This window comes from Oncorhynchus tshawytscha, linkage group LG06, assembly GCF_018296145.1.
Source record: "Oncorhynchus tshawytscha isolate Ot180627B linkage group LG06, Otsh_v2.0, whole genome shotgun sequence".
In the NCBI taxonomy this organism is placed as follows: Eukaryota; Metazoa; Chordata; class Actinopteri; order Salmoniformes; family Salmonidae; genus Oncorhynchus; species Oncorhynchus tshawytscha.
The window spans coordinates 76796797-76822775 of record NC_056434.1 but is presented as its reverse complement, the minus strand read 5'-3'; the positions used below and the strand labels follow the sequence as shown (position 1 = coordinate 76822775).

General features: G+C 42.4%; 1 protein-coding gene across 2 annotated transcripts in view; it reads left to right on the top strand.

Moving 5' to 3' along the window:
• LOC112253118 (pro-neuregulin-3, membrane-bound isoform) overlaps positions 1-25979 on the top strand; it is a 394019-nt gene that overhangs the window by 359620 nt on the left and 8420 nt on the right. For both annotated transcript variants that reach the window (XM_042323631.1, XM_024425051.2), the window contains 4 exons: positions 1308-1410; positions 2323-2449; positions 13643-13758; positions 22774-22959. In XM_042323631.1, coding sequence (XP_042179565.1) covers positions 1308-1410; positions 2323-2449; positions 13643-13758; positions 22774-22959 — 532 coding nt within the window. The remainder of the gene's footprint in view (positions 1-1307; positions 1411-2322; positions 2450-13642; positions 13759-22773; positions 22960-25979) is intronic.

Here is a 25979-nt window from a genome sequence, read left to right as displayed (position 1 = left end):
ATTGATAAAGACACCTTGTCCTAGAGATATTTACACGGTTATCAAAACATCACACCAGGGTAAGTCTACAAGAAACACAGCCCTTATTCTAAGTGTTTCTAAAATCCCCTATGGGAATAATGAATGTTGGAAAATGATTGGAACCATTTCCTTGTTTGAACGCTAGGTTTTATGGGTATTATGAATCATACTGTGGGATTCTATTAACAGTGAGGTTGTTTTGTAGCATGTGAGGCATCACTGGGAGTGACATGCAGGGTTAGCTGTCATGGGATTGCAAGTGCCACTTTCCTACGTCTCCCACAAGGTTCCTCTCTTCTCATAATTACAGTAAACAAGGTTATGTGATGACTCAGGCTGATTAGATACATCAAAACAGAAATACTGCCCCTTGAAACTACTGGTGGGAGGGAGGGAGGTTAATTAGCCCAGCTCTCAAGTGTTTTGGCTTCAATATTGATTTTGATAAGATAAAGTGAATGAATGAATTACTGGGCCATGTTTGGTGTGTTCTACAGTTGGCTACAAAAGCCTGGGGCTCTCCTGTTCTTTTTGGCCCAGACAGCACAAGACTATAGGGCTACCTGGGTAGAACATTTTGGAAGATGGGACCAACACTTCCATAAATACTGATTTTAAATAGAAATTGCAATACATGTATGTGCAATATTCCTCATTGCCTTGCCTCATAATCATGTTAGACATGTGGATATCAAACTTTTTTGTCCTTCAACCCATGTACACCATATTGGTCAAAATGATTTAACCATTTGTCTGTTGCATGGATACAATTCGCCCCTATTTTGTGGGGATTTGTGTGGTGGTTCTCCTCAAGGTCTGCTGTACCAAATATAATCTGATTGATTGCCTATTAATTCCTTTGAAGGCAACTATGATTTACTTTTTCATATGAAAAGAGACAGCTGCCATTTGTCACCCTTAATGGTGACCATTACAACTATAACTCTTATCTTCTGTTTTCAGACACGGCTGCATTACAACTAGCATCTATGACAAGGCTTTGCATCCAATGGGGCTGATGATATGACAGTGTTGTTAAGACTAACTGGGGGGTTGATTGGTTTTACAAATGGCATGTGAAAATTAGACATGAACATTATTATTACAGTGAGTTAAGGGCAATGTTTTATTTTCTGTGGTCCTCTCCTTGGAGATTTCTCTGTTTAACATTGGTTATGGGAGAGTCTCTGTGGACACTAACTTCTTTCCCAGTCCTTGGATTTTCCTATTTTTGCTCTTTGTTCCTCCGTCAATGTCAGCTCTTCCGCTTCTCTTCATTTCAACAGAGAGCAAGGAGGTGTACAAGAGACAAGTGCTGTCAATCACCTGCATTGCCGTGGGGATAAGTGTTCTGGGCACGCTCTGTATGGCTCTCTACTGTCGGAACAAGTGAGTGGACATGATCACCCAGAGGATCTGATCTCAGTTCAGTTCCTACACCTAATACAATAGAACACACCACAGGCAATTGGCTATTGATCTAGTTTCAGCTGACACTCCGTGTCAAATACAGGTGAAGGATCTTCATTTTATCCCCCTGTTGATGCAGGAAATGTCTAACTTCTAGTGCATTCAAGGCTTAAAAATTATTCAAAAGTTTGCAATTTCCACTTAAAAATTTCTAACAAAAAATGTAGCAATCATTAATTATAATCCACACAATAATTCACACTTCCTCTATCTTTTTTAATACAAAACCTAGAAATGCCGCATTTTCACATCTGTTGATGTTGAGGTGGTGCTGGAGATAATAAATATGAAGATACATTTTTTTTCTTTTTCGATTTAATACATTTGCATACTTTTTTTGCATTAGGATAGCTCTTGGCAGTTTGTTTTATTGTATCGGTATGGGCCCTACACACATTACTTTTGTACGCATGTTGTACATTCTGTTTACGCCTGAAAGCACCTGTCTATAATGTATATCCTTTATATATTCATCCAGAATGCTGCATCAAACATCCAAGCTGTGATGGAAAACTGTCATTCAGGGTATAAGGAGCAGACAGCCCTGTGATAAATGCATTGTAATTTCATAGGGTCTGTAATACAACGATGTGAGTGAGTGAGCAGTCTGACAACAAGATAATCGGATCAAACCATGATCTAGAGCCATTTGGAATTAATCTAAAATAGAGTTAGAGCACATGAACATATCAGCTCCATCAGAGCCCATCAGTATACACTTCCTCACTACAACAACTAGGGGTAGAGAGGTACAGAGTGGGGTCTAAGGGTTAAAGGTCAAGGCAATGCTGTGGTTTAGTTAACATGCCATGTGCATGTACTCCCCCTCAGGAGACGCAGGGAAAAACTCCAGGCCCACTTGAAAGAGAGCCGCAGCCTGAAGAACTACAGCGCCAATGCCTCTGCCCTGGAGTCCAAACCCGGCCTGAGGCCTAACGCAGGCCTGCAGCTGCAGAATGTGAGTATACTGGGTGGATTGTCCCCTTCCTCTGCATCCTTCACTCTAAAGACATGTATCTAGGGTGACTGATCATGCTGTTGGCTTACATCTCAAAACCATTCCACTGTTCCAAAGACAAGGATGTCGATTATGGCAGCCCCCCACACCTCTCTGATTCAGAGGGGTTGGGTTAAATGCGGAAGACACATTTCAGTTAAGTGCATTCAGGTATCCCCCTTTCCCTTTCCTTTCCCATTTATGCATAATGTCTTTGTCAAGCAGAGCTGTTGGAGATATGTTGTTCGCTCATGGGTGCAGCACCAATCAGTCTCCGTTGGAGATTGGCATGATAAACAACTGCCTGTCCTATGTCACCCCCATCCACCCGAACTGAACTGTTCAGAGTTAACACTGTTAGCACAGAAGTCTTTGAGAGAACATTGCTCAGTCATTTGGGACCCCGGGCTGGTTATTGTTGTATTCATCATATGCTCAATAGCCTCTGACGACAGATCTATCTCAGACACTGCCTATCTGAGCTGTTTGCATGGCAAACACCGCGTTCATTTGAATGTCAGTCAAAGTTAGTGCCTGTGCACCAGGGAGGGATAGGGATGTGAGGGTAACACACACCACTGCAGCTAGTTATAAAGTCATTGTTTTAATGTGATACGAGTCATTGCACCAATGTAGCCAGCACACATTAGAGTCCTGCATTGGGTGGGATACCCACGGTTCCTCGCGGGTGAGCAGCAATAGAATCAGCTGCCGGGTAGAATGTAAACATTCTTTCTACCCGTGGGTCGGCTCGCGGTTCAGAACAATTACATTGTAAGTTGGAAACAATTTAAATCCAGATAATACACTTCTAAATAACCCAGGAGCTTGTTGGTTTGCATTGTGTTGTGAATTCCATTCTGTGAGCGAGAGAGTAAGTGGAGCCCGGAACTGTCCCTTATTTGTGTGGTGCTAAAATGTTCTAATTTGTCCATGCGCAGAGCCTATGTTCCCACTCCCCACGTTAGAATACCCTCATGGGCCAAGTTTACTTTCTCTGGATAGCCTAGCTCATGCAAAAATGGCTAACGTTGGTTGAGCAGCCCAGGTGACAGACCCAGGTCAATAGTGGTAGAGTTCCTGAGGTTCCAGAACAAGGTGGCCATTCTAGAGAGAGCCAAGAACCTGAGAGGAACCAACATCTCCCTCAATGAGGACTTCTCTGAAGCTGTGCGCCAGAGGTGAAAATAACTGATCCCAGTCATGAAGGCTAACAGAGAGCGTGGGGACATCCGCTACAACTGGCTCATTGTCCACGCACCCACCCACCCGCCCACCCACCCAAAAGCCTGGAAGGGGTGAGAGACTAACTCCAGCCCTGCATCACACACACACACACTCACTTTTCTTGCTTTATTCAATATAATTATCTCTGGTAAGTAAGCTACCCAGAAAAGGGCTAAAGATAGCCCATATTGATATATGAAACGTTTATTTCCAAAACACTATATCCACCAATTTTTCATGTTTGTGTTTTTTCATCAGAAATGATTGCTTATGGGCATAGTGGTGTTGTGGGTACTGCAGCACCCCCTGAATAATAAAAACATTATAATATTGATTTATTTATTTCCACAAAAATTTGTGCACTGGGCCTACTAGTCAAGACAGCCATCTGTAGGACAGACAAAACCCCCAAAACATCTTCCTCTGTAGCTATGCTTATGGGTATCTTCATGTGTGTGTAAAATATTACTGTTTTCAGAAATTTTATTCGTAGATTTTAGATTTGTTTTTTTAGCAAAACGCTATACAGTATATCCATAGCTTCACTGGAATGGAATGTTTGACTATGATATGTTGTTGTCTCACCTAGCTATCTTAAGATGAATGCACTTACTGTAAGTCACTCTGGATAAGAGCATCTGCTAAATGACTAAAATGTCTAATGTAAACATTTTACATACAGATCTCACATTGTTGTAGTGATTTTTTTAATGATGTTTCTTATTGATATCACAATTTGTACATACATTTTTTTAATGTTTTTAATTACTGATCCTTGACATTGACGATGTCATTTACAAAATAGCCTCCAACACTCTACTCAGCAAAGTGGATGCAGTCTATCACAGTGCCATCCGTTTTGTCACCAAAGCCCCATATACTACTCACCACTGCGACCTGTATGCTCTTGTTGGCTGGTCCTTGCTACACATTCGTCTATAGGTCTTTGCTAGGTTAAGCTCCGCCTTATCTCAGCTCACTGGTCACCGAAGCAACACCCACCTGTAGCACGTGCTCCAGAAGGTATATTTCACTGGTCCTCCTCAAGGTCAACACCTAATTTGGCCACCTTTCCTTCCAGTTCTCTGCTGCCAATGACTGAAACAAATTGCAAAAATCACTGATGTTGGAGACTATATCTCCCTCACTAACTTTAAGCGTCACCTGTCAGAGCAGCTTACCGATCGCTGCAGCTGTACACAGCCCATCTGTAAATAGTCCATCCAACCAACTACCTACCTCATCCTGATATTTGTTTTTGTTTTCTGCTCTTTTGCACACCAGTATTTCTACTTGCACATCCTCATCTGCACATATATCACTCCAGTGGAAATTGCTAAATTGTAATTACTTCGCCACTATTGGCCTATTTATTGCCTTACCTCCTTACTTCATTTGCACACACTGTATACAGATTTTTATTTTGTGTTATTGACTGTATGTTTGTTTATCCCATGTGTAACTCTGTGGTGTTTTTGTCGCACTGCTTTGCTTTATCTTGGCCAGGTCGCAGTTGTACTGGCCTACCTGGTTAAATAAAGGTGAAATATATATTTTTTTAAAGCAATACTACTGTGTAAAACAGCAATACTACTTATTTATCTGAGAGGGAGGCAGAAATATAACATTTAGCAAAAAAAACATGTTTATTTGTCTCTTTGAAATGAAACCATCACGTGAAAGATTTTAAACAAATACATGTCTTTCGTTGAACAAACGCCATGGTTACATAGTGGGTGGAAAAACACACTAATCTCTCTCAAAATTTCTTTAATCAATAAAAGCCAATTCAGCAACATTTCTGAAAATGGATATATAGCATTTTGAAATGAAATTCTTCATACGTAGCCTTAGAAATAAGGTTAATGAAGTCAATGACTTGTGTACATCAGATAACATTCATATATTGACCATCTCTGAGACTCACTTGGATAATTCCTTTGATGATACAGTAGTAGCAATACAGGGATATAACATATATAGATGAGACAGGAATGCCTATGGGGGAGGTGTTGCTATATACTGTATATTCAGAGCCATATTCCTGTAAAGCTTGGAGAGGATCTCATGTCAAATGGTGTTGACGTGCTGTGGTTGTAGGTTCACCTGCCTCATCTCAAGCCTATTATTGTGAGTGTTGCAATAGGCTACCTAGTGCTAACAGTCAATATCTGGATAATATGTTTGAAATGCTTAACAATCTATGTGATGTTAACATAGAGCTTTATTTTCTGGGCGACCTAAATATAGACAAATGTTCATCAACCTGTCCGCTCAAGAGGAAGCTTCTCACTGTAACCAGTGCCTGTATTCTGGTTCAGGTTATTACCCGACCAGGATGTTTACAAACACTACAGGAACCATGTCATCTACGTGTATTGATCACATTTTTACCAATACTGCAGTACTTTGTTCTAAAGCTGTATCCACACCCATTGGCTGTAGGGACCATAATATATAGTGGCTAAATCCAGAAAAGGCAAAGTTCCAAATGCTGGCCTAAATTAGTGTATAAGAGATCATACATAACATTTCATAACGATTCCTATGTTGAAGAATATGTGTTTGTCTGATGTGTAATGAGGAGCACTTGATGCTGCACTTGATGCATTTATTGAAATACATTAAGAAACTGACTGTTAAAAATGTTAAGGCTCCATGGATTGATGAGGCATTGGAAAACTATGGTTGTGAGAGATTAAGCAAAAGGAGTGGCTAATAAATCTGGCTGCACATATGACTGGCTGATTTACTGCAAATTGAGAAATTAAGGGACTAATCTGAACAAAAAGAAGAAGAAACTGTATTATGGAACTAAAATAAATAATATAAAGTATGATTGAAAAAAAATCTTTGGAATACTTTAAATGAAATTATGGGCAGAAAGACTAATTCAACTCCATATTTCATTGAATCAGAAGGCTCATTCATTAAAAAAATGGTTGATATTGGCAATTATTTTAATGACTATTTCATTGGCAAAGTGGACAAATTTAGAAATTAAATGCCAACAATAATCTGTGAGCCATGATAATCATGAATAAAATACCTAATAAGGAAAGAAAAACATTGCAATTTTGAATTATGTAAAGTAAGTGTGGGAAGGATGGGGAAATTGTTGTTCATCAACAATGAGAAACCACCTCATATTGACAACTTAGATGGAAAGCTACTGAGGACAGTAGCAGACTATATTGCCACTCCTGTTTGTCATATCTTTAATTTGAGCCTGGAGAAAAGTGATTGTCCTCAGACCTGGAGTGAAGCTAAAGTCATTCCACTACCCAAGAATAGTAAAGTGCCCTTTACTTGTTCTAACAGCCGACCAATCAGCTTCACTGATGGCTCTTAGCAAACTTCTGGAGACAATGGTGTTTGTCCGGATACAATGCTATTTCTCTGTGAATAAACTAACGACATACAGTACTTTCAGCATGCTTATAGAGTAGGGCACGTATGTGCATGTACTGCACTGACACAAATGATTGATTATTGGCTGAAAGAAATTGATAATAAGAAGATTGTGGGAGCCATATTGTTAGACTTCAGTGCAGCCCTTGATAATATTGACCATAATCTGTTATTGACAAAACATATGTGTTATGGCTTTACGTCCTCTGCCATATCATGGCTATCTATCCAATAGAACAGAGGCTGTTATTTAATGGAAACTTCTCTATTGTAAAACATGTCAAGTGTAGAGACTAAACTTCTTGGTATCACCTTAGACTGTAAATTGTTGCTTTAAAAACAAATAAAACAACACTTTATAGCATAATGCCTCACCCATATCTGTCCTAGTGACCTCTTAGGCACATGTATATGTACATGTATATGTACTGATGTGTGGATAATTGTCAGCAATGGATGTAACTGTCAGTAGGACCTTTTTTTCTGTTATTCAATTTGTGAAGTTCAAAATCAAATGAAATGAAATGAAATTGTATTTGTCACAATCACCGAATACAGCAGGTGTAGACCTTACAGTGAAATGCTTACTTACAGGCCCCTAACCAACAATGCAGTTAAAAAATATATGAATAAGAATAAGAAATAAAAGGAACAAGTAGTTAAACAGCAGCAGTAAAATAACAATAGCGAGGGTACAGAGTCAATGTGCAGAGGCACCGAAGTTCAGTCCTTGACCTGTTCTTGTCTATTGATGTTCTGTATATTATGTCATGTTTTATGTTTTGCATGGAACCCAGGAAGAGTAACTTCTGCTTGGGGATCTGACTGGAAAAGTAAAAATAAAGGTTATGATAAGGGAATAGTCTACACTACCATTGTCAAAAAGGTGCTCCATGAGTGAAATCCCCAGTTTGGAAGGACAACAACGTGGTAGATGGTTACACAGCCTGCAAGCACGGAAGTCTATTTGTTTTTGATAATGCAGTTAATTATCAGTTAATTATTACATTCATTCAAAGGCACTCCATCTCAGTGCAAGAGGCGTCACTGCAGTCCCTGGTTCAAATCCAGGCTGCATCACATCTGGCTGTGATTGGGAGTCCCATAGGGCGGCATACAATTGGCCCAGTGTCGTCTGGGTTTGGCCGGGGTAGGTACGTCTTTGTAAATAAGAATTTGTTCTTAACTGACTTGCCTAGTTCAATAAAGGTAAAAATAAATCAATAAAAAATATATATATATATATATATACTGTATATACAGGTAAGGGGAATAGTAATAATAGACTATAATAATAATAATTACAAATCAAGTGTATTACTCTGGAGTCATAAAAACAATTAAATACATTTATGTAATATGACATGTAACGGTTCGGCTCTCGGAACAATTCCAAGCCGTGGGTCTGTCCTGATGTCGAGTATCGGGTGGGGCTCTGAATTAATGTGGCGCGCGTGGGGTGGGTGTGGCTCCAGAAAAATCTGACCCTTGCAGGACTGTAGTACACATATGTAGTACACACATATCTTGTTACAGAATCCTAGTATTACTATGTTGATTTTGGATTAAACGCAATACTATTGTCATTTGTTTTAAAGGTCCAATGCAGCCGTTTTTATCTAAATATCATTATGAAGTACCTTACTGTGATTGTTTTCCATTAAAATGGTCAAAAAGACACAAGAATAACTTATTAACAAAGAGCAATTGCTCAAGCAATAATTTTGCTAGGACTGTCTGGTCTGCCTGGGGAGGGGGAAACTGAAAGCTTGCTTTTATCGGCAGAGGTTTGGAACTCTCTTTCTTATTGGTCTATTAACTAATTTACCGCCTGGTGATGTCACAAGACAGGCCAAAACTCCATCCCACCAAAGCAGGCGGTAATTTCAGTCGTTTTTTTCAAACAGCTCCTACACTAAAAGGGCATTATCATCATTTTCACAATTTTGCAGTATTATTCCAACCTCATAGTGTGAAAATGTATATATACATAAAACACAGGGAAATCACATTTTTGCACTGTGCCTTTAATAACAGAATATGGCTGTTCTGTTGTCAATGTATCTTTCTAGACGGTTTTATTTCCTCTGGAGTCTATTGGGAACTTATGCTAATGCATGCTATTTGTTTCTTTTGTGCCTACCCACACATATATTGATATAGATTTTTATCTGCAAGCTATCGGTTACCAGGATTTCACAACATGGCTGCCTGCGCTGGGGGTGGGGTGGTGGAGTAAGTGATAGTATCACACACACACACACACACACACACACACACACACACACACACACACACACACACACACACACACACACACACACACACACACACACACACACACACACACACACACACACACACACACACACACACACACACACACACACACCCTACTCCCTTCGACCCCCTACTCATTGTCAAATGATACAATTGCTCTAGCGTCTCGCAGTCTGTTTATAAATCAATTGTGACCAAAGCTGCCCTTTTCTTCCTACCTGCAGCAGCACTCTGTGGAGGTGCTATGCTTCATGATTGCTCACCCCTCGCTTCATGATGGCTCACCCCTCGCTTTGTGATGGCTCATCCCTCCCTTCGTGATGGCTCATCCCTCCCTTCGTGATGGCTCATCCCTCGTGATGGGCTCATGATCCTCATCCCCCTTCGTGATGGCTCATCCCTCATGATGGCCTTCGTGATGGCTCATCCCCCTTCATGATGGCTCACACCTCGTTTCATGATGGGCTTCATGATGGCTCATCCATGATGGCTCACACCTCGCTTCATGATGGCTCATCCTCATGATGGCGCTTCATGATGGCTCATCCCTCGCTTCATGATGGCTCATCCCTCGCTTCATGATGGCTCATCCCTCGCTTCATGATGGCTCATCCCTCGCTTCATGATGGCTCACACCTCGTTTCATGATGGCTCATCCCTCGCTTCATGATGGCTCACCCCTCACTTCATGATGGCTCACCCCTCAGGCTACAGCATTCTGCTAGGGGAAGAAAATAAATGGTCCTGACGACACCTTCGCACAATACAAGTCCTAAATGCTGGTTCTAATCTGGGTGGTGTGCAGATGAAACCCGCAGGCGGATGGCGGCCCTATCTCTCCTAGATTAAAACATCCATTACACTAACACGCTCCCCGCTGTGCCATAACAGCCACAGCCGCGACATCAACATGCAGGCCTCGCCACATATATTACGTGTTGCATAACCCCTCTCTTATTGAATACCTGGGTTGATTTCATGAAGCAGTGTTGAGGTATTTGGCTCTGTGCAAAGATTCTGATAGGTTCTTAAAAGGAGCAAAACCTCTGATTGGTTCTTAAAAGAAGCAAAGCTACTGGACTGACTGCAGCACACATCTGCTGCCTATTTTATCCATTGGATTAGTTCTAGAGAAAAGCATATTGGTATTGGGCGAGCAGTCTTGTGTATAGACTGTCCTAATTTTGGTCTGAAGATCCTGTACTGTATTTGTGGGTTTTCAGTCAGGATGCATAACAAATTAACTTTAACTTTATGACCCTAGACTTTGCTTCAGTTACATCACACATATAGACATTATTCAATTCTGCATCATCAGGAGTTAGTTAGTAATGCCATCCATCCAGTGTTAATTGATCCTTCTCCTGTGTGATTTATTCCACCCTTAGTCAAGTTTACGGCACATTCCATACCCCCGTGCAACAGCTAACTTTACATCTTTTTTTCACATCTGGGAATAATTAATTAATCTTCTCTGCCAGGCTAAATATTAATTCACAATTTGCTTAACATCTACATGGTGGAGTGTGTCAAGACGTTTCATCCCGCAAGCACCTGATGACAGAGCAGGATACAGGAAGCTGAGTGATGAGTGACAGGGCGACAGAGTGGCAGCTTAAAAAGAGGTGCAGTGTTGTTGTGGATGGCTGGTGGAAGTCTGGAAGTCCTGTTTTGAAGGATTACTGGGGAGGTGAAGCGTGTCTGCTGCCATGTCTGGATCTCTTTTAAAAGCTTTACAACCATGAGTTTCTCTCTCTCTTTTTCCGAAGCAGACATTCTGCAACTCTTCCTTGTGTAGTTTTAATACCCCGAAGCTCTTTCTATTTTGCTGTCTTGTACTTGAAATAAGAAATATCATAGTCCCATTGTGTGAGAGCATGTCACATTTTCTCATGCATCCTCATTTCTTTTCTCCCTATCTAGTCTCTAGATTTCTGACAGTAATTGAAATTATATAACACTTTATTAGCATGAACTTCAAAATAAATATTTTGCTAAAGTGTACAACAAAACATTCATTAGACATGATTCATTCAAAATCACATTTGAATTATAGTAACCTTTTCAATCTGGTGGCATTCATTAAATGTGTGTATTTGAAAGCCATACCTCCTTGTTAATGCTACGATGAATGTATCAGCATTGATTAGTTACCAGGTAGAAGTCAAGGATCCATATGAGTCCATGGTCCAAGTATACAAAAGTAAGATCAGCTCAGGGCGAGGAACAGACTGCAAGAGTCTAGCTAATAAGCTCACTATCCTGCTTCACTTAGTCAGGACTGATGCTGTTTCACTATCAAAAGGACAAAGTCAGCCCTGGCAGCAGTGGACAGGAAGAGGGTAGACAGGGAGAGGGCACAGTATTAGGCATCATAGATGGACAGGAAGGGGATAGACAGGAAGAGGGCACAGTATTAGGCACCGTGGATGGACAGGAAGAGGGTACTGTAGACAGGAAGAGGGCACAGTATTAGGAACCATATATGTAATGTAAAAAGAATGAGAAAGCCATAGAAGATCTGCAGGAAATTCTTGAAGGTCACTTTCTTGCTGTTCAGAAACTGTTTTGAAAGGGTCCTTGAAGTCAAGAAACTTCAAGTGCTCTCTTTAATAGTGACTTTAGTAGACCTACATGTTACAGGTCTCTCATGTTGGTCATGCCAATGTGCACACTGGAGATTTTAAAAACCCCTATGCCCTGTCTAAGCCGGATGTGGGGGTTCTACTAAGCTAACGTATGGAATTGTTTTAAGAAGGTCATACCAAGGATCATTTAGTTATTTGATTTGGAATTTGAAACATTGAATTTGGGCTTCCTGCTATTATCCCATACAAACGCATTGAATAACAGATTCACTACATGGAAAAACAGATATTCCCCCGCAAAAGCTATAGGAAGTTTGTTCTTAATTGTCCATCCTATATCTGAGAGATATAAGAAAGATCAGGATTTTTAAAAAAAGTGTTTACACATATTTAACTGCTCATTTTTGGCACTAAACTATCTCCATATATACTTCCATGAATGTGTTTAACTGGTACCAGGGGACATTCAGACGAGTCTTGTGAGGCTTGTGGGCGTCTTTCCATAGAGGGAACATAATAATTTGGACGCTACAGACGTTTTTGTGAGAAGACGGATTTTTGGGATGTCTCACGACCTGACAAAGACTGCTCTAGCGCTGCCACCTTTCACTGCAGATGCAGAAGCACGACAGAAGCACGACAGATGGGAAGCACGACAGAATGGGGTGGAATGGGGTGGACTGATATCACTAGTTTAAACTGACGGATTTTGATTAGACTCTAGTGGGTTAAAAGATGGTTCAGAGGCATATGTAGTCTAAACATTAAGGACTTCATCCAGTTCTTGGTTGAAACAACTCCAATAGCTTTCTCTGTAATTCTTGATAGTCCTGTCTGCATTTACTGTTAAATGAGCTTTGCCAACAAGTTAACCTGGTTGAATGCATGAGTGCATCTATTTAACCCTGATTCTTACACCCATATTGGCACCATTTATATTTGAATTGTGTCAGCGAATTCATTATCACAGCTGTATTATCTGTACTGGCTTGCAGTGTGAGGAATTACCTTTAAATGATGCTTACGCTCCAGGCTTTGGACAACAACAGTAAAATCTTACTTAATATCATCTTATCTTGGATTAATGCATGGTTCCTGGTGTAGTGCTGCACATGCCATTGTGGTACCAGAAACTTCCTTGGGTTAATCTGCTGTCTGTCCGAGAATAGTGTCCAATTATACTGACTCTGCTCCTCTACACCAATTCTTTATCAACTATCTGCACTCCTCTGAGATGTATAGCTCTACTTCTCCTTCGCACCCTCTTCCATTCTCACTCATTGACACAGTAAAATGGAAGGAGGAGTGGAATAGACCAAGAGCAGGAAGGCCATTGAAATTCCTGTCATCATTCTTCTCTTGTCATGCAACGGTCTACCTCACGCTGTGGCGCTCAAAGGGTGAAGGTGTGTGAGCATACTGAGTCGTGTATACAAGTAATATTCATCTTTAGCTGTGACTCCAAAGGAACATGACCATTCCATACTGAAAATGTGTGCTTTAGCTATCTGCATAGTTAAAACTTAATTGTATTGTATGCATAAACATGCAATAGTATCTGTATAATCGATATGTGCCGTATAATATGATCCGTGTTATAGGTTATAACCTGCACATGAGTACATTTACATCTTTGTTGATTTTTCAGTATTGTAAGAGGTCCTCCCAGCCACATGAGGGAGCTGTCTGGGAGTCCAGCTTTGCCCAGTGCAACGCCACCCCTACCAACAACTCCAGAGGTCCAGGCAGAGAAAAAAAATACAGGTATGATTTCCTCACATAGAACTCAGTTGCCTGAATGATGAACACTTCTCTGTGGAAGTTCAATGTCCCTTACAGTAATTCACTGAGACTCAGTGAAGAGAGAAATTGAATTAACCACATTACAGCGCAGCCTAAGATCATTTTAGATTTATTGAATGCTTTAAACAAAGAATGAGACTAATTACAATTGGTGATAAACATGTTAATGTGCATATCTGTAACCGGGCTGAACATGCCAGTGAAGAGTCAGAGATCTGACTCCAACCACATGCCATGTTCTTTAAGAGCCAATTCTGTATTACAATGAGTTTATTTCCACATTGTAGAATGCTGTGCTAATGGAAAGCTCTGTTGTGGCTTAACTCTTTATATTACATTAGCGTCCTGGAAGACCACATACTGTATATACTGTGGGCTATAGATGTATAACTCTGTGGACTTACATTATCTGAAAGCCCATATGATTCAATTGTGATTCTATGTGATTCTAAGTCGTGATTCTATGGGGCTTTCATGGCAACAGCCTTGGCATGTGAATCCCATGTAATGGAACAGCGAGAGCTATCTCTGGGAACAGCTAGTCCTTCGCATTACAATGAAGTCCAATCACAGTCAAGCTGATCTCTCTCACTCAGAAGCCCGATATCCATCATTAACTTCTCAGTGGTATTCCCTGCTTTCGTATTCCACTTGTATTCAGTGAGCTGCATGTGAGCTGGGACCCAGGGAATGCTATTGACTTCACATGATTTCAGGAGTAGGGAAACCACACTCACTCATATAGCATTGTGAATTTCCCCAGCCACCAACCTGCCTGCATAATTACAAGGACATTATGGTGGCTATAGAGATCCACACTTCCTTGTCAGAGTGTGTGTGTGTGTGTGTGTGTGTGTGTGTGTGTGTGTGTGTGTGTGTGTGTGTGTGTGTGTGTGTGTGTGTGTGTGTGTGTGTTTGCATTGCGCCAGTGTTTGTTTGTTGGGATTACAGATAACCAAATCCTTTTGTGTCTGTTTGGCTTAATCCACACCCGCCTTCTTTCTTAAATGTTAAGCTCCGACAACAATTTGATTCCCCCTCTGGTTTTGTTGGTGGCTGGATTGTAAATGGTTTGCTTACAGTCCTTGCCCTTGCCATAAGTGATGTCTATAGGATCATGTCAGTTTGTATGATTGCACTTATGCTGGCTTAGGGAGGATTTGGATAAAGTTTTCAGCAAATTAAAGTGAAGATATGTTTCCAAAATAGCTTGAAACTTGACAAGCTCTTGAGTGGATTTTGTGTCGAGGGAACCCTTGAACTGTAGTTACCATGGTGCTCTAGAAGCAGCCTTAGTGGAAAGCTCCTGTAAATATTTTGTTATGTTTAAGTGTTTTTAATTCTGGATTTTTGTATCACCTGTTTTGTTTCTGAACTTTGAGTTTTATTGCATATTTCTGGTGGTTTTGACCCACAGATTTGCAGATAGACTGGCAGGTCATTTTTTGTTGTTGGCTTGGCTAATTGTTTTTGTTCGAGTGATGCATCTGAACAATGCACCAGATTTTTTGTTTCACCTGGCTGCTGGTTCCTGATCTTTTGAAAACATAGATTGAAGAGTCACCTGAAGCTTGAGAGGAGAGGAATTGGAGTGCTGAGGTAGAGGGCTCATCATGAGGATGACTAGCTACTACTCTGAACTGTGTGTGGTGAGCATTCTGGCGCCCTGGTATGCTGAGACATCACCTGAGTGAATGCCATACATTGTGAAGGAGGTCCAGTAACTACATGACAGGCTGGTATCCAGAGTAGCCCTGTACAAGATCATCACCAGACTCTTCATCAACCATCTCCCTGACCACCTTCCTCTGATCAAGCCATGAACTGTCCCTCTCCATCTTGGAGGATGCATGCACTCAAAGACTTGGCCTCTATTGTTTGAGATAGCTAACTATAGCTATGCTACTCATGATGATGTATTGGTTGATCTCACTAACTATAGCTAGGCTACTCATGATGATGTATTGGTTGATCTCACTAACTATAGCTATGCTACTCATGATGATGTATTGGTTGATCTCACTAACTATAGCTATGCTACTCATGATGATGTATTGGTTGATCTCACTAACTATAGCTAGGCTACTCATGATGATGTATTGGTTGATCTCACTAACTATAGCTAGGCTACTCATGATGATGTATTGGTTGATCTCACTAACTATAGCTATGCTACTCATGATGATGTATTGGTTGATCTCACTAACTATAGCTAGGCTACTCATGATGTTGCATAGGTTGCTTGTTTTTTTTGCTTTTGAAGTGCTATAGAAATGTAATAAATGACTGTTATTATTATTATTGGCCATCGCTTTGTTCTATCCCCACAACTTTGGCAGCTGGTTAGTTACAAGACTTATCTAGCATCAAATCAAATAGTCTTCACTTGTCTATAAGCATTTCATGTATACTGGTGTTAAACAATCAATAAAGATATGATCTGGCACACAGAGAGAAGTTTTCGAAGTCCTCACTGCACATGACTAATCAATGACTTCCCACCCCAAACCCCAATCATGTCAACACACTGCAGAAACGCAGAAACTCACACTGCAGCAAGAAACAGGAGATGTGTTAGCAGAGGGACACAAAGGTTGTATGACAGGGGAAACTCAAGTTTAATTGACTGGAGAAATGGCCCGATTCCTTTTCTCCTAGATGGATTGGCAATCAGCCACACTTGTCCAATAGCCTGTCTTTAGCAGTTTATGTGGTCCCTCTGTGTAGCGAGCGCCTTGTAACTATGTGATGTTCAATTTACTGTTCAAGTTGTTCATTTTCTGGATGGGGAACTCCTGGTGGTACATCTTCTCATTCACAGCCATGTGATCGTTCACAACAGAGGGTAGCACCTCATTTGGATAGTCCCAAGTAGATGGTTTGTAGATGTGCAGTAGATGTTCAAAAAACTGTCAACAACATTTCAACTAACTATCCACTAACCCTAGCCCTAAACCTGACATTAACACTTATCCTAACCCTAACATTAACCCTTATCTTAACCCTAACCTTAACCCTTATCCTAACCCTAACATTAACCCCTATTCTAACCCTAACCCTTGCTCTAAACCTGACATTAACCCTTACCTTAACCCTAACATTAACCCTTATCTTAACCCTAACCTTAACCCCTATTCTAACCCTAACGCTAGCCCTAAAACCTGACATTAACCCTTATCTTAACCCTAACCTTAACCCTTATCCTAACCCTAACATTAACCCTTATCCTAACCCTAACATTAACCCTTATCCTAACCCTAACATTAACCCTTATCTTAACCCTAACCTTAACCCTTATCCTAACCCTAACATGAACCCCTATTCTAACCCTAACCCTAGCCCTAAACCTAACATTAACCCTTATTCTAACCTTAATCCTTATCCTAACATTAACCCTTATTCTAACAATAACCCTTGCCCTAAACATAACCTTAACCCTTATCCTAACCCTAACGTTAACCCTTATTCTAACAATAACCCTTGCCCTAAACCTAACATTAACCCTTATCCTAACCTTAACCCTTATCCTAACCCTAACGTTAACCCTTATTCTAACAATAACCCTTGCCCTAAACCTAACATTAACCCTTATCCTAACATTAACCCTTATTCTAACCCTAACCCTAGCCCTAAACCTAAACATAACCTTAACCCTTATTCTAAGGTAGCCTCGTGGTTAGAGCATTGGGCCAGTCACCGGATGTTGATTAAGGCAACCCCCCGCACCTCTCTGATTCAGAGGGGTTGGGTTAAATGCGGAAGACACATTTCAGTTGAAGGCATTCAGTTGTACAACTGACGAGGTATCCCCCATTTCCCTTCAACCGTAACCGTAACCGTAACCGTAACCTTAGAAAGCATTTGCTTATAAATAGATACTGTGTTGACAGTGGCGATTTTAGCATGTAAATCGTGGTGGGGAAAACTCAAAACAAAACATTTAGATGCATGCCAGCAAAGCCACTACACAACTAAACACTAAACAATACATTAATTGCACTATAACAGTGACAAGCAGTGTCCACAAACTGTTAGAGACTACATAGACCTGTCCCAACAGCAGAGCTTTCTTTTAAGTACAATGGAGTGAATCCTTACCTGGCTATCAGCGGAGCCTTGAGTGGCAGCGAAACAATTCATTCAGCCTCATTTACTGCCTTTATTTAAAAAACATAGCTGATATGACCATATAGACTTAGATACAGACCATATCTTCCTGGCATATTACATCATTTATGCAGCAGCATACAAGACATTTTGGACTCACCTTGTTGCTCACCTCACCTGGTCCTTCATTGACAAATTTTGTCATCAAAAAAAGAGAAAGATTTACAATTCCGAGTTGGATGACCGTTCAAAACTTATTTTCCCAGCCTGTGTTTATTCCCCACTTCCCAGTTGCAATGGTTGCGGTTAGCCACTGTCACTGATTCCTTCCAAACAACTCATTGTTGAATTTGCGATTTCCCACTTGTTGTGTAATGCTTAATTCCAATGGCCGATGAGCACCGATACAATTTATCTTCATTATTTATCTTCATATTACAAGGATTAAAAAGGATTTGCCAGTAGATTGTCTACTTGATTTATGATGATGACTGCAAGCTAAGAGTCCAATCAAAGTGTCACGGCCGTTGAATGAAGAGGACCAGGGTGCAGCGTGGTATGCGTACATATTCTTTTTATTAGAAAAGACACCGAACAAATTAATAAACACTACAAAACAAACCGTGAAGCTAAAGGCTATGTGCCATAAACAAAGTTAACTTCCCACAAAGACAGGTGGGAAAGGGCTACCTAAGTATGGTTCTCAATCAGAGACAACGATAGACAGCTGTCCCTGATTCAAATCAAATCAAATCAAATTTTATTTGTCACATACACATGGTTAGCAGATGTTAATGCGAGTGTAGCGAAATGCTTGTGCTTCTAGTTCCGACAATGCAGTAATAACGAACAAGTAATCTAACTAACAATTCCAAAAAAACTACTGTCTTATACACAGTGTAAGGGGATAAAGAATATGTACATAAGGATATATGAATGAGTGATGGTACAGAGCAGCATAGGCAAGATACAGTAGATGATATCGAGTACAGTATATACATATGAGATGAGTATGTAAACCAAGTGGCATAGTTAAAGTGGCTAGTGATACATGTATTACATAAGGATGCAGTCGATGATATAGAGTACAGTATCTACGTATGCATATGAGATGAATAATGTAGGGTAAGTAACATTATATAAGGTAGCATTGTTTAAAGTGGCTAGTGATATATTTACATCATTTCCCATCAATTCCCATTATTAAAGTGGCTGGAGTAGAGTCAGTGTCATTGACAGTGTGTTGGCAGTGGCCACTCAATGTTAGTGGTGGCTGTTTAACAGTCTGATGGCCTTGAGATAGAAGCTGTTTTTCAGTCTCTCGGTCCCAGCTTTGATGCACCTGTACTGACCTCGCCTTCTGGATGACAGCGGGGTGAACAGGCAGTGGCTCGGGTGGTTGATGTCCTTGATGATCTTTATGGCCTTCCTGTAGCATCGGGTGGTGTAGGTGTCCTGGAGGGCAGGTAGTTTGCCCCCGGTGATGCGTTGTGCAGACCTCACTACCCTCTGGAGAGCCTTACGGTTGAGGGCGGTGCAGTTGCCATACCAGGCGGTGATACAGCCCGCCAGGATGCTCTCGATTGTGCATCTGTAGAAGTTTGTGAGTGCTTTTGGTGACAAGCCGAATTTCTTCAGCCTCCTGAGGTTGAAGAGGCGCTGCTGCGCCTTCCTCACGATGCTGTCTGTGTGAGCGGACCAATTCAGTTTGTCTGTGATGTGTATGCCGAGGAACTTAAAACTTGCTACCCTCTCCACTACTGTTCCATCGATGTGGATGGGGGTGTTCCCTCTGCTGTTTCCTGAAGTCCACAATCATCTCCTTAGTTTTGTTGACGTTGAGTGTGACGTTATTTTCCTGACACCACACTCCGAGGGCCCTCACCTCCTCCCTGTAGGCCGTCTTCGTTGTTGGTAATCAAGCCTACCACTGTTGTGTCGTCCGCAAACTTGATGATTGAGTTGGAGGCGTGCATGGCCACGCAGTCGTGGGTGAACAGGGAGTACAGGAGAGGGCTCAGAACGCACCCTTGTGGGGCCCCAGTGTTGAGGATCAGCGGGGAGGAGATGTTGTTGCCTACCCTCACCACCTGGGGGCGGCCCGTCAGGAAGTCCAGAACCCAGTTGCACAGGGCGGGGTCGAGACCCAGGGTCTCGAGCTTGATGACGAGCTTGGAGGGTACTATGGTGTTGAATGCCGAGCTGTAGTCGATGAACAGCATTCTCACATAGGTATTCCTCTTGTCCAGATGGGTTAGGGCAGTGTGCAGTGTGGTTGAGATTGCATCGTCTGTGGACCTATTTGGGCGGTAAGCAAATTGGAGTGGGTCTAGGGTGTCAGGTAGGGTGGAGGTGATATTGTCCTTGACTAGTCTCTCAAAGCACTTCATGATGACGGATGTGAGTGCTACGGGGCGGTAGTCGTTTAGCTCAGTTACCTTAGCTTTCTTGGGAACAGGAACAATGGTGGCCCTCTTGAAGCATGTGGGAACAGCAGACTGGTATAGGGATTGATTGAATATGTCCGTAAACACACCGGCCAGCTGGTCTGCGCATGCTCTGAGGGCGCGGCTGGGGATGCCGTCTGGGCCTGCAGCCTTGCGAGGGTTAACACGTTTAAATGTCTTACTCACTTCGGCTGCAGTGAAGGAGAGACCGCATGTTTTCGTTGCAGGCCGTGTCAGTGGCACTGTATTGTCCTCAAAGCGGGCAAAAAAGTTATTTAGTCTGCCTGGGAGCAAGACATCCTGGTCCGTGACTGGGCTGGGTTTCTTCCTGTAGTCCGTGATTGACTGTAGACCCTGACACATGCCTCTTGTGTCTGAGCCGTTGAATTGAGATTCTACTTTGTCTCTGTACTGGCGCTTAGCTTGTTTGATAGCCTTGCGGAGGGAATAGCTGCACTGTTTGTATTCAGTCATGTTACCAGACACCTTGCCCTGATTAAAAGCAGTGGTTCGCGCCTTCAGTTTCACACGAATGCTGCCATCAATCCAAGGTTTCTGGTTAGGGAATGTTTTAATCGTTGCTATGGGAACGACATCTTCAACGCACGTTCTAATGAACTCGCACACCGAATCAGCGTATTCGTCAATGTTGTTGTCTGACGCAATACGAAACATCTCCCAGTCCACGTGATGGAAGCAGTCTTGGAGTGTGGAGTCAGCTTGGTCGGACCAGCGTTGGACAGATCTCAGCGTGGTAGCCTCTTGTTTTAGTTTCTGTCTGTAGGCAGGGATCAACAAAATGGAGTCGTGGTCAGCTTTTCCGAAAGGGGGCGGGGCAGGGCCTTATATGCGTCGCGGAAGTTAGAGTAACAATGATCCAGGGTCTTTCCACCCCTGGTTGCGCAATCGATATGCTGATAAAATTTAGGGAGTCTTGTTTTCAGATTAGCCTTGTTAAAATCCCCAGCTACAATGAATGCAGCCTCCGGATAAATCGTTTCCAGTTTGCAGAGAGTTAAATAAAGTTTGTTCAGAGCCATCGATGTGTCTGCTTGGGGGGATATATACGGCTGTGATTATAATCGAAGAGAATTCTCTTGGTAGATAATGCGGTCTACATTTGATTGTGAGGAATTCTAAATCAGGTGAACAGAAGGATTTGAGTTCCTGTATGTTTCTTTCATCACACCATGTCACGTTAGTCATAAGGCATACGCCCCGCCCCTCTTCTTACCAGAAAGATGTTCGTTTCTGTCGGCGCGATGCGTGGAGAAACCCGCTGGCTGCACCGCGTGGATAGCGTCTCTCCGGTTAGCCATGTTTCCGTGAAGCAGAGAACGTTGCAGTCTCTGATGTCCCTCTGGAATGCTTCCTTGCTCGGATTTCATCAACCTTGTTGTCAAGAGACTGGACATTGGCGAGAAGAATGCTAGGGAGTGGTGCACGATGTGCCCGTCTCCGGAGTCTGACCAGAAGACCGCTTCGTTTCCCTCTTTTTCTGAGTCGTTTTTTTGGGTCGCTGCATGTAATCCACTCCGTTACACTGGTTGTAAGGCAGGACACAGGATCCGCAGAAAAACATATTCTTGGTCGTACTGATGGTGAGTTGACGCTGATCTTATATTCAGTAGTTCTTCTCGGCTGTATGTAATGAAACCTAAGATGACCTGGGGTACTAGCGTAAGAAATAACACGTAAAAAACAAAAAACTGCATAGTTTCCTAGGAACGCGAAGCGAGGCGGCCATCTCTGTCGGCACCGGAAGTACTTGAGAACACTACCCAGCCAAAACATAGAAATACAAATAATAGAACATAGAATACCCACCCCAAATCACACCCTGACCAAACCAAATAGAGACATAAAAAGGATCTCTAAGGTCAGGGCGTGACACAAAGCTAATGTAGCTATAACGAAATTTGACGTCATTTTATCTGTGGCCAACGACCTTGAGCCTTCTTGGAAGGGCATTTCTAATCTAAGTCTATGGCAGGACCCAAAGGGCTCACATTCTTGATGTCTACCCTTACTAAAGGCAGGTGACGTAGTGTCCCCATGAGTGACAGAACACTGAGCCAATAACGGTGCAATGCTCCTATCTTCTGCTGGCTTGCCCCACCACCACAGAAAGCACTGAGCTAGGCTGAAACACCTGCATTATGGAGCTGCCTGTTTGTATGTGGCTTTACTAACTCAATGATATTTATATATATTTTAATTGTGTGACATACTGTATGTGACACTTTGGGGGGGATATGGGGCTCAAAACAGGTGGGGCTCTGCCCTGAATGACGTGTCACCTCTGTGTGTTGATAGTATGACCGTCTGTAGAGCATCTATTTGGGATTATCTAAATAATGTGTGACCAAATCGGAAAATCGAATAATCCACTTTTGATCCCTTTCCCTGTGGTTGATTTCAGAAGCGGCTCCCTGTCTCACAGTCCAGACCAGAGAAGTAGAGCCACCCATTGGTCAGTACCGCGTAGAACTCTGCCTATACCCAGGGGAAGACTAAATCCAAATGGAGGATCCAAACATTCTGGCCCCGCCTACCAACACCTCCAGGAGTTGGAGTCGTCTGAGAGAGAGGTTGAGTCATTGAGAGGGTAAGTTACACTGTCGGTTTATCAGAGACATTAGTACTGACTACATCTCAATTGTCATTCAACTTACAGTAGCAGTAATAGTGAAAATGTGGACATCATGTCCTTCACCTTGAATACTACTTCTGCAAACTCAGAATTAATGTGTTGGTAAAGTTCAAATCAAATCATCAAATCAAATTTTATTCGTCACATACACGGGTTTAGCAGATGTTATTAGTCACATACACGTGTTTAGCAGATGTTATTGAGCTAAATGCTTGTGGTTCTAGTTCTGACAGTGCAGTAATATCTAACATGTAATCTAACCATTTCACAACAAATACCTAATACACACAAATCTAAGGAATGGAATGAAGAATATATAAATATATGGATGAGCAATGTCAGAGTGGTATAGACTTAGATACAGAAGATAGTATAGAATACAGTATATACATACGAGAAGAGTAATGCAAGATATGTAAACATTATTAAAGTGACATTATTAAAGTGACTCGTGTTCAATTTATTAAAGTGGCAAATGATTTCAAGTCTGTGTATGTAGGCAGCAGCCTCTCTGTGCTAGTGATGGCTATTTATCAGTCTGATGGCCTTGAGATAGAAGCTGTTTTTCAGGTAGTTTACCCCCGGTGATGCGTCGTGCAGACCGCAACACCCTCTGGAGAGCCCTGCTGTTGTGGGCGGTGCAGTTGCCGTACCAGGTGCTGATATAGCCCAACAGGATGCTCTCAATTGTATTTTAGGTGACAAGCCACATTTCTTTAGCCTCCTGAGGTTGAAGAGGAGCTATTGCGCCTTCTTCACCACACTGTCTGTGTGGGTGGACCAGTTCAGTTTGTCTGTGATGTGTACGCCGAGGAACTTCAAACTTTCCACCTTTTCCACTGCTGTCCCGTCGATGTGGATAGGGGTGTGCTCCCTCTGCTGTGTTCCGAAGACCATGATCATCTCCTATGTTTTGTTGACATTGAGTGAGAGGTTATTTTCCTGACACCACTCCCAGAGCCCTCACCTCCTCCCTGTAGGCTGACTCATGTTGTTGGTAATCAAGCCTACTACTGTTGTGTCGTCTGCAAACTTGATGGTTGAGTTGGAGGAGTGCATGGCCATGCAGTCATGGGTGAACAGGGAGTACAGGAGAGGGCTGAGCACGCACCCTTGTGGGGCCCTAGTGTTGAGGATCAGCGAAGTGGAGATATTGTTTCCTATCTACACTACCTGGGGGCGGCCCGTCAGGGAGTCCAGGCCCAATTGCACAGGGCAGGGTTCAGACCCAGAGCCTCAAGCTTAATGATGAGCTTGGAGGATACTATGGTGTTGAATGCTGAGCTATAGCCAATTAACACCATTCTTACATAGATATTCCTCTTGTCCAAATGGGATAGGGCAGTGTGCAGTGTGATGGCGAGTGTATCGTCTGTGGACTTATTGGGACAGTAAGCAAATTGAAGTGGGTCTAGTGTGACAGGTAAGGTGGAGGTGATCCTTGACTAGTCTCCCAAAGCACTTCATGATGACAGAAGTGAGTGCTACGGGGCGATAGTCATTTAGTTCAGTTACCTTTGCTTTCTTGGGTACAGGAACAATGGTGGCCATCTTGAAGCATGTGGGGACAGCAGACTGGGATAGGGAGTGATTGAATATGTCTGTAAACACACCATCCAGCTGGTATGTGCTTGCTCTGAGGACGCGGCTAGGGAAGCCGTCTGGGCCGGCAGCTTGCGAGGGTTAACAAGTTTGTCCCCCAATAAGTTTTCCAAACGTAAAAGATTAAACAACGCTGTTTTGACATAGTAACATATCACAGAAAAACAGATTTTACACAATCCCACACTCCCAGAGTTTAGGTACTTATACATTCAGACTGTTTCTGTTTGCTGCAGTGGTTTCGGGGTCATTATTCTCTAACAGAGAGAGTGCACTGCAATGTCCGTTTTGAAGACGAGGAATGCTGCATAATGAGCCCAGCCTATCCCAGGCTCCAATCCCAGATCTTATCCCAGGTACCTATCCCAGGCTCTTATCCCAGGAGCCTATCCCAGGCTCCTAACCCAGGCTCCTAACCCAGGCTACCATCCCAGACTCTTATCCCAGGCAGCTAAACCAGGCTCTTATCTCAGGCTACCATCCCAGGCTCTTATCCCAGGCTCCTATCCCAGGCTCTTATCCCAGGATACCATCCCAGGCTCTTATCCAATGTGCCTTTCCCAGGGTCCTAACCCAGGCTCTTATCCCAGGATACCATCCCAGGCTCTTATCCAATGTGCCTTTCCCAGGGTCCTAACCCAGGCTCTTATCCCAGGATACCATCCCAGGCTCTTATCCAATGTGCCTTTCCCAGGCTCCTAACCCAGGCTCTTATCCCAGGCGCCTATCCCAGGCTACCATCCCAGGCTCCTATCCCAGGCATATATCCCAGGCTGTGTGGCCCTTCTGTCTGCCTCTGTCATCACACCTCTGACATCTTTCATCTCTGATTTATGGGTCCACCTGTAATCTTTAAACAAGAGTCACTGTCTCCAAATCCCACAGGGCGACGTCTGCTTTCTCTCCTCCACTTGCTTTAGCTCTCTCTCTCTCTCTCTCGCTCTACTTCTCTCTTTTTGTCTCTCGCCCTCTCTCTCTCTCTCTCTTGCTCCCTCTCTCCATCCTGTTTCCTTTCTAGCTACCTCCTCAAGTCTTCTCTCTCTCTCTCTCTCTAATTATAGAACTGGTTGTTTGGATGCTGATTGATTTATAGCAGAGCCTACATGTAGGCCATCGATTTATAAACTTAATCTCTTCTGTTAAAATGTGTCCAGACAAAATATTTCCAAATGCTGCTAGGCTAGCATTTGATTTGCAACGGTAGGAGTTTGCAAACCTTGCTGTCTGCCTCTCAGACCTGTGGAACAATGTTGCAGTTTTTTTGCAATCTCCACTGTGCATGCATATGAATGTGAAGAGAATAACAGCTTCTCTGAGCCAGTTGGATTAATTTATCATGATCATTATAATCAATATATTCAATGAAATGTCAA